This window comes from Polypterus senegalus, chromosome 4 (genome assembly GCF_016835505.1).
Source record: "Polypterus senegalus isolate Bchr_013 chromosome 4, ASM1683550v1, whole genome shotgun sequence".
NCBI classification, from domain to species: Eukaryota; Metazoa; Chordata; class Cladistia; order Polypteriformes; family Polypteridae; genus Polypterus; species Polypterus senegalus.
The window spans coordinates 91,121,492-91,135,293 of NC_053157.1; the positions used below are offsets into that span (position 1 = coordinate 91,121,492).

General features: G+C 37.6%; 1 protein-coding gene across 1 annotated transcript in view; it reads right to left on the bottom strand.

Moving 5' to 3' along the window:
- The window catches only part of LOC120527530 (solute carrier family 22 member 5-like), a 114,257-nt gene that overhangs the window by 54,536 nt on the left and 45,919 nt on the right, over nt 1-13,802 (bottom strand). Inside the window, exon 3 of the mRNA XM_039751038.1 lies at nt 1,873-2,027. Within this exon, the coding sequence (XP_039606972.1) occupies nt 1,873-2,027 (155 nt within the window). The remainder of the gene's footprint in view (nt 1-1,872; nt 2,028-13,802) is intronic.

Genomic DNA, 13,802 nt, shown 5'->3' on the forward strand with positions numbered 1-13,802 from the left:
ATAGTGCAAATAAATATCACTACAGCCCCCACAATGTACAAAAAATCTAAATCATTTACTAGCTTGGCAACCCATCTAAGATGGGTTGAAATCTAATTAATCAATGTAGACTTCAGAGTTCACATTTGCAGTGCATCATACAATTCATAGAATCTCTGAGATATGTGATTTGGTATTGGATTTGTAAAAACTGTGTTAATGTTGGTGATGCACCATCTATTGGAAAGACAGGGAAATAGCAACTGGCACACAGACAGGTTCACTGACACTTATCCTTTTATTAAGGTTTTTTTCTTTCTCCTGTCTTTGCTACTTTCCCACTCTCTGTAAACCTTTTCTAGAATTATAGGCTTTCTATACAGGTGAAATATTTTAATTCTTACAAACATATTCAGAAGACACTGTTCTAAGAAGTTTCTTAATTTGTTTTTAAGTGAATTCATTAAATGTGATGTCACCTTACACATCTCTTCAGTCATAGACTTCATGTACACGATCTTAGCAAACTTGGGTCAGTCGCAGCATGCGTGCCCACAACCATCAGTCATGTGAAAGAAAAAATGTGAACCAAAAGACAAGCAACGATTTGTAACTGATCAGGGGATGGACACAAAAAATATACAACACATTGAAAATACCTTGGAGTGCAGTCAAATCACTCATTAAGAAATAGAAAGAGTTTGGCACAACTGTAAATCTGCCTAGAGCAGACTGTTCACAAAAACTGAATGTTCATGTAAGACAAAGACTAGTGAGGGAGGCCACCAAGAAAACGAAGATCATTCTGAAGGAGTTACAAGCTGCAGCGACTCAGATTGAAGAGGCTGCTAATACAACAACTTCTAAAAAGTCACAGCTTTATGGGAGAATTTCAAAGAGGTAGCCACTGTTAAAGAAATTGCAGAGAGTCTACTAGAAGACAGATGGGAGACTCCAAAGCCAACTTGAAGAAGGGACTAAAACACTAGACGCCATCTTTGACATAAGCCCACACTGCAGATGACCAAAATCAATCCATCAACACCATGATGCATGCATCATGATGTGGTGACGCTTCTTAGCAGCAGGCCCTGAAAAGCTTGTGAGAGTGGAGGGTGAAATGAATGCAGGAAAATACGGTGAAATATTGGATACAGTCTGCGAGAAACCTGTACCTTGGGAAAAGATGTGTTTTCTAGCAAGACAACAACCCCAAGCATAACGCCAAAGTTACACAGGAATGGCTGTAAAGCAAGAATGTTAAAGTCCGGGAGTGACTGAGTCAAAGTCCAGATCTCAATCCAATTAAGAATTTATGGTTTGAAAAAGACTGTTCACTCATGATCCCCATGAAGTCTGACTGAACTTGAGCCGTTTGGCAAACACTAAAGGAGGAAACATTACAATGTCCAGATGTGTAAAGCTGAGAGAGACCTGTGCACACAGACTCAAGGCTGACATGGCTGCCAAAGGTGCATCTGCTAAATACTGACTTGAAGAGGTAAATAATTATGCTTTATATTTGTAGTTAATTCAGATCACATTGAAGAAATCTGTTTTCTCTTTGATATTAAAGAGTCATTTTCTGTTGATCAATACTAAAAAAGATCCAAATGAAATCCACTGTGATTCAGTGTTGTATGATAATGAAATGTGAAAATGTCTAAGAGATTAATTCTTTTTATAGGCACTTTAGAAAGCATTAGAAATTTAAAATAAGAGAGTAAAGGTCTTGCCATGTAGTGCACACTTTAATATTCACCTGCACTGATTTTCAAGAAATAAACATACAGTATGTTTATTGTCAAGAAGAAGAAGAACAAAGTGCCTACACCTTAACTTTTGTTAAACTTTGCTAATCAATATATTAATAAATATCATTATCATACCTACCCAAAACAAAAGCAGATATATACTTAGAATTTTGCGCAAATCCAACAAAGAAGAAAAGGATGCAAAACATGAGCCAGTTAACAGATGCTACTTGAATGAGGCTACAAACTGTCTGCATGGCCAGGGTGATAAACAGCGTTTTCTTTCTGCCAAACCTAAAAAAACAAAGTAAGAGGATTTAATCAGCAGTTTAATCAACCAAATTTTGATATTCAGTTCCTAAAGTAATAGCTGCCTCTGAAATGTGAACTGTGTACCGTAGTACAATTTTTACATTTTTGTTTCAGAAAACAACAATTAAAACAGGTTCATTCTTAACATATCACACTTTGGTAGATATGAAGCTTAATACAATGTAAATTTCACAGTGCACTTGGCACAAAAAGACTTTGATGAGACACTGTCAAATGTGGTCCCGGAAGCAGACATTCTAAGGACACCACACACTAAATTAACGTCTGTAACTTTATCAGTAAAAATACTGTGAACGGTGAAAGTAAAATACCTTTTCTGCAACAAAAAGGAAAGTTACATTATGCTCTACTGAAAATTACCTGTATATCTTAAACAACACATTTCATTATTTTTTACAGCCAAGTTCTGTAAAATTGATATTTTTCTACTGTCAGGGATGCCAGGGGCAACGACCCGGCCGGGATGCCGTGAGGGACCGGATGTGGGTCTGCGCCCACCCTGGATCACGTGGGGGCCGCCGTCCTGGCTGCTTTGGGGGCCACAGGTTGAGGGTATGGAAGCCCCACCCTGCAGGCGCCTGTGGTCACCGCCAGGAGGCGCCCCAATGCCTTGGGGACCTGTTACCTCAGTACTTCCGCCACACCAGGAAGTGCTGGGGAAAGATTTAAGAGGACACCCGGAGGGCTGCCGGGAGAACAGCCGGCACTTCCGCCACGCTGGGGCGTGGCCAACGAGGGAGTGTCGGGAATCACCTGGAGCTCATCCGGGAGAACATAAAAGGGGCCGTCTACCTTCATTCAAGGCTGGAGTCGGGTGGAAGAAGGACCAGGCACGACAGAAGTGTGGAGGCGGCCCGAAGAAGAGGCATTTGTGTGGCCAGGACTGTGTGTTGGGGGTTATGCACTAAATGGACTGAGTCTGTGTGACTTTATTGTGTAAATAATTGTAAATAAATACGTGTGGTGGTGATAAACAACATGTCCGCCTGTCTGTGTCCGGGTCGGCTCCACACTACCTAAAATAAGCTTGATACCATTTACTGATACATTACAGTTATACTGAAAAATGGCTGTTACTCAACTGTAAAATGTAAAAAAGGTAAAGCACTGTTAAGTAACACCAAAGCACTGAAATAAAATATACAGACAGATATATTTTTACATTGTTAACCCATACAAAAATATATTCTTGTTCTTTGAAAAATGGTAAGTACGGCACCAAAAATAAGATAATGCCATCAGAAAGGAAATTTGTATAATACCTTCTGTTTTACTGCTCCAAGCTGTTTCAAGAAAGGTAGGTATTTGTTGACCGTGTGTGGTTGACTCTAATACATTGTCACCTAGTTACCAAGAATATATATTCTTCATAAACAGCTATCTTACATGAATTTAACTCAAAGTGATCCTATGTATTTGCTTTATGTAGATGTTTCTTCAATATAACTTTTAATCAATATGCTCCAGATGTAAAATAAGTTTGCGTGGTTGTCATATAGAGCATGATGCAATTTTTCAGAACTCAAACATTTTCTGGATTTTTTTTGTGGTACCGATTTCTAAATTTGCATATAGTTACAATATGTGCATTAGGAAACACCCCTTTTTACCATATTGTTCCACATGAACCGCATACCTTTGTACAGTAGGGAAAAAAAATCTTAAACCCTAGTTAGCAGACTTATTTTTCACTGTGGGCTGAAGGTTTATTGAGGTTATGGAAGCTGATTTTACGGTGGTTTGTATTCAATAAGCTGGCACACCCGCAGGGCACCATACACCACTAAAGCAAATTTTACTTTTCCACCTGACAATGTGCCATAACTTTCTTGAACATTGAATTCTTTTCAATCTTGTAAGAGTCATTTGCTAGGTATTAAGGTTATGTCAAGTAGGTAGAAGTGTTTGCTTAGTTCTGTTAAATGTTTGTCTATAAAAAAGTGCATAGTCTAAGAGAGGTTCTTATAACTCCTACAAGCAGAATTGAATTGGTATATTATAACTAGTTAGTGACCTACTTTGCTGCAAGTAAGGCATGGAGGGCACACGATTTCAAACCGTGCCTTAACGTACCTAATGGTATGTAACACAACTTGCTCTATTGAATGTGCAGCGCCGTACATTTAGAACGTACTGAAGATGAAGTAAAACATTAGTATAGAAAACAAACAATCATTTTCTTTATTCTTGTGTGGACTGTTTGCTTTGTATTTTCACTAAACCCTTTAAAACAAACTTTTGGACTGAGAGATTTCTTTCGGCATGCATTTAACTCGTGTTTGATCCTGCCTTACCTACCAGCAGCTACAAATGTATAAAACTAGTCTGGTTTTTGACCCCTCCACAGTACAGAAATGGCATTTATCAAAATTACTAACGACCTCCTTATGGCAGCTGATTCTGGTTTAATCACTATCCTCATCCTGCGTGATCTGAGTGTGGCCTTTGATACTATTTGTCACACTACTCTTCTTAATAGATTATCTTCAATTGGCATTACCCATACTCCACTAGATTGGTTTAGATCCTATTTCTTAGGCCGCACTCAGTTCGTTCAGCTTAATACTTTTACATCCCAACCCAAAGCTGTTACTTCAGGTGTGCCCCAGGGCTCTGTCCTGGGGCCCTTCCTTTTCATTATTTTCCTCCTTCCCCTTGGCAATGTCTTTCGTAAATATAACATTAGCTTCCACTGTTATGCTGATGCCACCTAGCTCTACCTCACTAGCAAACCTACTTTTTCCTTTCCTGCATTCCTTGCTTATTGATTGCATAGCAGAAATTAAATCCTGGTTTTCTTCAAATTTTCTTAAATTAAATAGTGACAAACCTGAGGTTCTTCTCATTGGTACAAAATCAACATTATCAAAAACTGATAATTTTTCATTTGTTATTGATATTTCCTCTGTCTCCCCTTCCCCATAGGTTAAGAGTCTGGGTGTCATCCTTGACGGTACTTTATCCTTTCAGTCGCACATCAATAACATCTCCTGGTCTGCATATTTCCACTTGCATAACATTAATTGTATTCGCTCCTCCCTCACTCCCCACACCACTGCTATCCTCATTCATAGCCTGGTCACTTCTCGTCTGGATTATTGTAATTTCCTTTTCTTTGGTCTTTCTCACAAATCGCTTTATAAGCTTCAACTGGTCCAGAATTCAGCTGCCTGCATCATTACTAGAAGCCCCTCTATTCATCATATCACTTCTGTCTTGCAGCAGCTTCACTGGCTTCCAGGTAAGTTCCTCATTGAAGTCAAAATTCTTCTGTTAACTTTTAAGGATATCCACAACCTTGCTCCTCCATATCTGTCTGACCTCCTCCATGTTGCCATTCCCTCCCATACCCTTAGATCCTCTTCTTTCATCCACTTGACTGTCCCTTTTGTCCGTCTTACCACCATGGGGAGCAGTACATTCAGTTGTTCTGCTCCCCAGCACTGGAATTCATTCCCATCCGAACTTAGAAATATTGAATCATTTTCACTTTTCAAATCTAAACTTAAAACTCATTTGATTAAGACTACTTTTTCTCTTTAAATATAGTCGCTCTGTCTGAATTAAAATTTTGGATTTTAGTTTTGTTTATAGTGTGTGTGTTATCTAGTGTTTAGAAAGGCTCCTACAAATAAATAAAATGTATTATTATTATTAAAATTAAATGGTATAGGTTGCTCTGTGGTAGGTTGGCACCCTGCCCAGGATTGGTTCCTGCCTTGTGCCCTGTGTTGGCTGGGATTGGCTCCAGCAGACCCCCGTGACCCTGTATTCGGATTCAGTGGGTTGGAAAATGGATGATATAGGTTGCTTACTAATAGTTGTTATTTTACTGATGCAAACTATTTACAACAATTTTTTGATGGTTTAATTATTGGCATATTTATCACAGTGCATGGATTTCAGGTTATGGTTAAACATACACTTCTATTTTAATGTGCTGTAAAGAAAAAACAGTTATTTACTATAAAGTTATACACTAGACCTAAAAATATTGTCACCTTATTTTTTAGGGAAAACTTATGGTGCCCACAGCTGGCAGTTTTTTACCATAAATGTTACATTTTTTTAATAGTGTACCACAGACCTAAAACTTTTGTCACCTTCTCTTTTACATTAAAATTCTGGCAACCACAGCTTGCAGTTTTTTACCGTATATTTAACATTTTTTTTACAGTGTGGCAGAGTAAGTGGAAGAGTGTGGTGTCCTTGTAGAAAGCTTGTAATAGACCCCAGGACAAAACAGTAAGCAACCCAATTAATGCAAAGAGTATTTGGCCATCACACCAACAGAGCAAGACCAGTGGAGGAAATGGCAGGAGGCCATCAAGGAGCAGCAGATGGCTGACTGCTGGAGAGGTGACTGCTTGCTGCTTGGTGTAGGTATGCAGGGGCAATGGGGACTAATAGTGATGCTCAGGTCTTAAGATCTTAATAGCCAAACAAGACCACTTTAATGTGTGACCTTTGGATACGAACTTTAACTGAAGGAACATGCTACTGCTGTGAAAAACATTCTGCATTGCTCCTGTTCCAAAAAAGGTGGGCACCTCTTCTTCTAATGACTACAGCCCAGTGGCACTTACATCTTGCATCATGAAAACCTTCAAGAAGCTGGTCCTGGAATATAAGTCCCCTTGTGGTAGACCACACAGGCCCATGGCAATAATGCCCCATGGACAAAGATTAGAGTGGATAATGCAATTAACTATCTGCTCCACAATTCTTATTCTCACCTGGACAAAGCTGGCAGCACTTTGAGGATCATGTTTTTTGATTTCTCCACCACCTTCAGTACCATCCAGCCATCCCTGTTAAAGGATAAACTCAGAGAGATGCTGGTAGATGAGCCTATGGTGGAAGGAACTATCTGTCCAGCAGACCACAGTTTGAGACTCAAGGATTGTGTTTCTGATATGGATGTGAGCAACAATGGAGCACCAAAAGGAACATCCCTGTTCCGCTTTTTCTTCACTCTGTACACCTCAAATTATATATATAAAACACCATGCCATGTCATTTGCAGAAATTCTCAGATGATTTTGCATCAATAATGGGGATGAGACAGAGCATAGGAGTCAGGTGGATAAGTTTGTTTGTTGGTGCAAAGAGAATTGTCTGCATCTTAACATCAGAAAACCCATGGAAGCTGGAATGGAGTGGACTCCTAGAAGTACCTGGGGGTCCAAATCCATGGCAGGTTGGACTGTTCTCATAACACAGAGGAACTATATAAAAAAGGGCAGAATAGGCTCCTTTTTTTGGAGACTGTGTTCTTTTAATGTGGGAAGTGACATCTGTTACATCTTTATAATTCTGTGATGGCTAGTGCGATTTTCTACCCTGTGGTGTGTTGGGCTGGTAATATCACTTCAAGAGAGGCCCACCGAATCAACAGGCTAATTAAAAGGATCGGCTCAATTATAAGATATACTCTAGACCCCATGGAGGTTTTAGTGAAGGAGAGAATAAAAACAAAACCAAGTGCCATTTTGACACACTAACAATGAGGACTTTCAGCCGATGAAACATTAAGCAGAAGCTTATCAGGAAACACTGCTGAGGCTCCTGGTGTCAAGCGATGAACTGATGCATAGACTCAGTGGCAGGGAAAAATGTTAAAAGAAATATATGAGAAAAAAGGAAGAGTACTTTAGTGGTAGGAACAAAGAAGGTTTTAAAACTGCCCCAGTGGGACTGCATGGTTTGGCTTTCTTGTTTATCCTGTTCGTATTTATTATAACAGAAACATAATTTTGAGACATCACTACCTCTTTTTATTATTTCTGGCTAAGGAGTCATCTAGGGGTTGTTTTCTTATTTGTAAAACATCTAAAAGTAAGACTTATGAAAAATGGAGTGAAAGTTCTGTTCTGTTTGTCAAGTAGCACTGTTTTAATTTCATTATTCCATAATTATTCAGAAATTCAGCATTCTAGTACTACTGGTGTTTTTTTGTACTATAAAAAGCACAAAATGTCTCCAAAAAAATAACCTCCTAAAGAGTCTCCTAAGATAGGTATAAGTGCTTGTTGCAGGCCTTGATATGCCTGATGCTGCAATGGTGAAAGAACTTCAACCTAACCTCCAACCCAGACTCTAACTCAAACCCTAATCTGACCAGCTTACTGTACATCCAAACGTATGGTACTGAGGCTGGGACTGAAAAACTCCCTGCATGCAATGCACCTCACATAAAAAATAGAGACTAATATATAAACATTTTCTGAAACCCTGATGCTGACATCAACTGACTAGGAGCCAATGTCAGGACTATGGCAAGACGTTTTAACATTCAATCCATTTAATTTGATATGTGCTTTCAAAACTTTGATATCAATAGTTTTAAATTTGATAACAGCACTTTGAAATTCGATATGGGACTTATAAAATTTGATATCACGCTTTTAAAATTCGATATCAAGCTTTTGAAATTTGATATCAACATTTTAAAAATTGATATTGTGCTTTTGAAAATGGATATGTTTTTGAAATTTGATATCACACTTTTGAAATTTGATATGACAGCTGAATGCAAATATATATGCATTTTAAACTCTCACACCATATTTTCTCATTTTGATATCATGTTTATAACATTTAATATCGTGCTTTTGAAATTTGATATCACACTTTTAAAATTTGATATGACGCCTTTGAAATTTGATATCAAGTTTTCAAAATTTGATATCGAGCTTTTGAAATTTGATATCAAGTTTCCAAATTTTGATATTGCTTTTTTAATATTAGATATCGTGTGATTTAAAAGTAGTACTGGTCACTGTTATGCAAATTGCATTGCCACATCTCATTCTGTTACACTACACGACTTAACTGCTTCGGCTTTGTGCCATTCGGGTTGGTACGGATTTTGTTGTTTTTGTTGTTATGGTTGTGCTTTCCTAGCAAGCTCCTGACTGCTGATTTCCCTTTTACAGCATGTCTCGACTGAGCAGAACCCGTCAGCAGCAAAGTACAACAAGGGATGCTAAAGAAAATATTCTTTTACAGGTGCAAAGAAGGTGTACGTCTGTTCAAAGAGCAGTCTATCACGGAAGCACTAATGAAATTCAAGATTTTATTAGCAACTCTGTGGGAGACTTAATTGAAAGCCTTCACCGACTGAGAGACTATATTCGTCTGCCACCACAGAATGATGGTGATCATTGCTCATTCTTGGCTGAACGCATTTCTTCAGGTATTGTTATTTTACTTTAAAATATTTTGTCACCGCCAAAAAAACACGTTTCAGAGGACCTGGGTATTAAGTCTCATTATGTGATGTGTCCATAAGGCAAATCAAAGGGCTAAACTCCTGTCACAACTCTGATCCTTATAAAATAGACTGACCTTGTGCCGTCAAAACAAAAATATACGCTGGTTAGATAACAAGTCCATTTAAGGATAAACTGCCACACATGGCCACAATAAAGAGTACAAAATCATTGCACCTCCGAGCACCAGCAGAAGGTTCTGCTACAATAAAAATAATAATAGGGCACAAAGCACTCTTGTTTAATGTTATACCTCATCTGGATTACAATTAGCTGGTATTTCATTATTTGAATAAGTGTCATTTTTATTGTTAGTTATTTTAAAATGAATGCTGTGTTAGTTGTGCAGGTTTAAAAAAATCTTTAGGGCTATTTATTTCATTACATTATATCTATTAAGTTTGCAACCAGTTTACTGGCACTTATGCATATCGCTTTATGCTGATATATTACTGTTTTATTTCTACAAACCACAATGTGAAGAACACTTTGAGTGGGGGAATAAAAAACATCATTTTATGGGGCAGAACCTGATAACATGCTTTTCAAATTTGATATCAAGTTGCTGAAATTTGATATCGAGTTTTTAAAATTTGATAAGCTTCATATCAAATTTCAAAAGCTCGATATCAAATTTCATAAAAAGACAAATGGATTAAATGTTAAAGTGACCTGCCATACTATGGAAGCATTTAAGCTCTCTTTTTTGAAATTAAGTTTCAAAAGTGTGATCTCAAATTTTAAAAACTCGATATCAAATTTTAAATGCTTGATATCAAATTTCAAAAGCGTGATCTCAAATTTCAAATTTCAAGACAAGCTAGACAGAGAAACTCTTTAGTATGAGTCGAAGTATTTAGCATGGTTGAAGATTATATTAACAGACACAGTTCATGAAGAACTTATTAAAACTCATTCTAAATATTGAATACAATTTGATCAAGTAGTGGTTGTGCATAAGTAAGTGATGGACATGACTCTGTTATAAAACAAATATATTTAATAGTTTAGCTAATGTCTCACCAACCTATTAATGACTATAATGAGTTCTTTGTATTGTATAAAACATTTAAATGTCATTTATATTATTTATTTTAAGTGTTTACCTATTATATCTGTTTGTGGGTTTATTTTTTAACTTCTTTTCCTTTTTTTATTACTTTTCTGTTATTATTTGTATTACCATTTTAACATTATTAATACTATTACCATATTTATCACATTATTTTACTCTTTACGTCTATTAATGCCACTTTCCTATGCTAATCTATTATTCTTCTGCTTAACATTCTTTTATTTTGTAAAAATACCAATATTCTTTTTGTTTCTTTTTTCTTTTAAATACAAAGAAAGATAATGTTTGAATGTTAGAGACTGCAATATACTCTTGTTTATTTCCAGTTATTACCCCACTTCTTTGTTTTATATTAGCTGTCTAATTCCACTCCAAATGCCTTAAACTACATTTTGGACATACTTCTTTCAGCAAGTTCCCCTGATCTGAAACTTTGGTTTCCAGATAGCACAAGGTGAGTATGAAAAGTAGAAAGAATGCAAAAGTATAAAAATATTTAAGTCCATAAGTCATGCACAAAGTTTATTTAGTTCTGGCACAAAATGCCAGATCATTAAACGTTTGCAAAATTCAGTTTTCAGGTCAGTTTCCCCAAATGATCTACTGGCATAAAAATTTGAGGGGATTCTTATTTGGATGTCTACTTTTATTGGATAACTTTGTAGGAAATGTCCAAATCATAATGTTTTGGTCATCCGCAACTAGAAGAATGAATAACTGCTAGAGATAAACCCCCTGAAACGTAAACTTAGCTCCAATGGCACTAAACCTTCCAACATGTCCTGTCAAGACAGGAGGGAATCCTCTTATAGCATAAAAGTGAGATCACCTGTTTAAATGTCTCCTTGATGCCATCAGTATTTTGTGACTGTCAATTTTGTTTGACTTCAGAGACACATATTTCAAAAGTTTGTGTTGTTCTAAGAGAAAATGTATTCCCTACTTTTATGTCCTTGAAGCTATACAGTATATCCTCTTAGCTTGCTAAAATAAACCTATAAAACTTTACAATACTAAAATGTTGGAAAATAGCAAGACAATGAACTTATAGTTCATTGCGATTGTGATTATGACAAGAAACATATCGCACACTTTATTCTTTTATAGAGGGAATGCATATTTCAAATCATCAGTATATAGACACAAGGTTGGGGAAACTCACAACCCATCAAACAAGTGGTGTTCTTTAAAACAGAACCCTCACACAATTAACAATAATCAGTGAGCCTAAATGTAAACTACACTCCTTTAGTGCCTTACCAAGAACTTCACAGAAGCAGTAATTCTGTTTATGTGCTTTAAAAGTGTTATAAATGCTTGATTAGCACTGACAAGGACATGATACATGTGATATTCCTGCTGTGTTCAGTAGATGGCAGTATGTATGGAGGTTAAGGGGTGCTTATATAAATGAGGGTAAAGGAGAGAATGGATTGTGTAATGTGTCCGTTAGATTGTTGATGTTAGAGTTTTAAATAAAAAACATTTTAACAAGTGTGACAGATAGAGGGCGCTATCGTCCTCTTGAACCCTCAGACCATATGCCAGACACCAGGTAAAAGTCCAATAATTTGACTTTTTATTAATAAATAGTGCACAAAGCACCCTCCTCTCCATAATACACATTAAATACTCCACAATACAATAATCAATAATCTTCCACCACTCCCAGACGCATTGCCACCCTTCCACCCAGCTCAGCTCGCCGTCTGAAAGTTACCACAGTCCTTTTATAGTCCTTGACCCGGAAGTGTTTCCCTCCCTCTGTCCATGTGACTAGGAACACTTCCGGGTCAGATAAAAAGTTCTTTTTTCTTCACCCGGGAAGCACATCATTCCTCTTGTCCATGTGACTCGGACGTACTTCCGGGGTGTAGGGCAAATATTCTTTGCTCCTCCCTGCAGCTCCATCTAGTGGCCCCTGTGGTATCCAGCTGGGCTGAGGATGAAAACTCCATTGTCTATAATTCCCTGCTGGTATTTGGGGCACCTCCATGCTGCAGGGAGAGCTCCATCTGGCGGCCTGGGGGTATTGGCCGGGATGACTGGCCAGCCATAGACTGCACAAGGCATACTACGTGCTGTTTTAACTGAACACACAACATATTGGTGATGAGGATGTCTTTATTATCACTGCAGCAGCCTGTACCTTTCCTTCCACACCTGGGTGAGCCTACAATTACTTTCACTGCTTGGCTACACATCTTTGAGAATTACATTCTAGCTGCTACTCAGGTCGAGCTACCAGATGAGAGAAAATGTGCCTTGCTTATTCACTGTATTGGAGCAGAAGGGCATCATATTCTTCTTCTTGTATCAGAGAATGGCTTGTCCTGGAGTGTGAATTCACCTTATCAAAAGCAATTACAATTGCAAGCCAGATTAAATCCATCATAGTTGAGGCCAAAAAACTTAGCCAAGGCATTGCTCTCGGTGTGCACACTGTTCTTCCAATGCAAATACCAGAAGGGTACGGTTAGACATAGCACTGCAGCACAATTAACAAGATAGACAACTAATATGCAGAAAAAGATACATTTCTGGTGTGGATCAATGCAACACATGGTGAATAATGAGGGATTACCTGTTAAGGATGCACAGCGTCGTAAATGTAAAAAGCATGGCCATTTTGCGAAGGTTTGCTGCAGTGCAAGATATGATGTAAGAAACAATAATATAAATACAGTATATCAGACAAGATTGTGTGCAGTGAGTTCTGTTAATACTGTAACAAATAGAAAAGTAATTCTGATAGCTTGATACTTGAAACAGGTTCAGCTGATTCTATTTTATCTAAATCTGTTCATTCTAATTATTTCGCAAAAGAGTCACTTACAGCACCAAAACAGTCAGTTACCTAAGAGAACAAATTCCTGTTCTTGGATGTCTGCCCATGACTGTAACATACTAACCCAATAGTGTGGATGCTGAGTTTTATATAGTAAATGAAGGAACACCTACACTGGGTAGAGATCTATTTGCAGGACTTAATATGCAATTAATGGATGGCTACATTACTACCAGGTCCTTTACTTCAGTGCAGCCAGTGTCTACAATCACACCATCGGTTAACAACAGTGCTCTGGACTGTACAAAAGATTTTGTGCATAATACGACCAAATGTGAATCCAGTCCAACAGAAATTGTGACATTTACCTTTCTCAATCAGAGATGCTGATTCAGAGGAGTTAAAGAAGCTAGTAGAACAAGATGTAATTGAAACAGTGGAGTCATCTGAATGGGTTTCTCCAATTGCAGTAACAATAAAGAAAATTGATCATTTGTGTGTTGATTTGCGCAAGCCTAACAAAGCAGTCATAATTGACAGTTATCCAATACCAAACATGGAGGAAATATTTGCAGAACTAAGAGGTGCTATTTTCAACA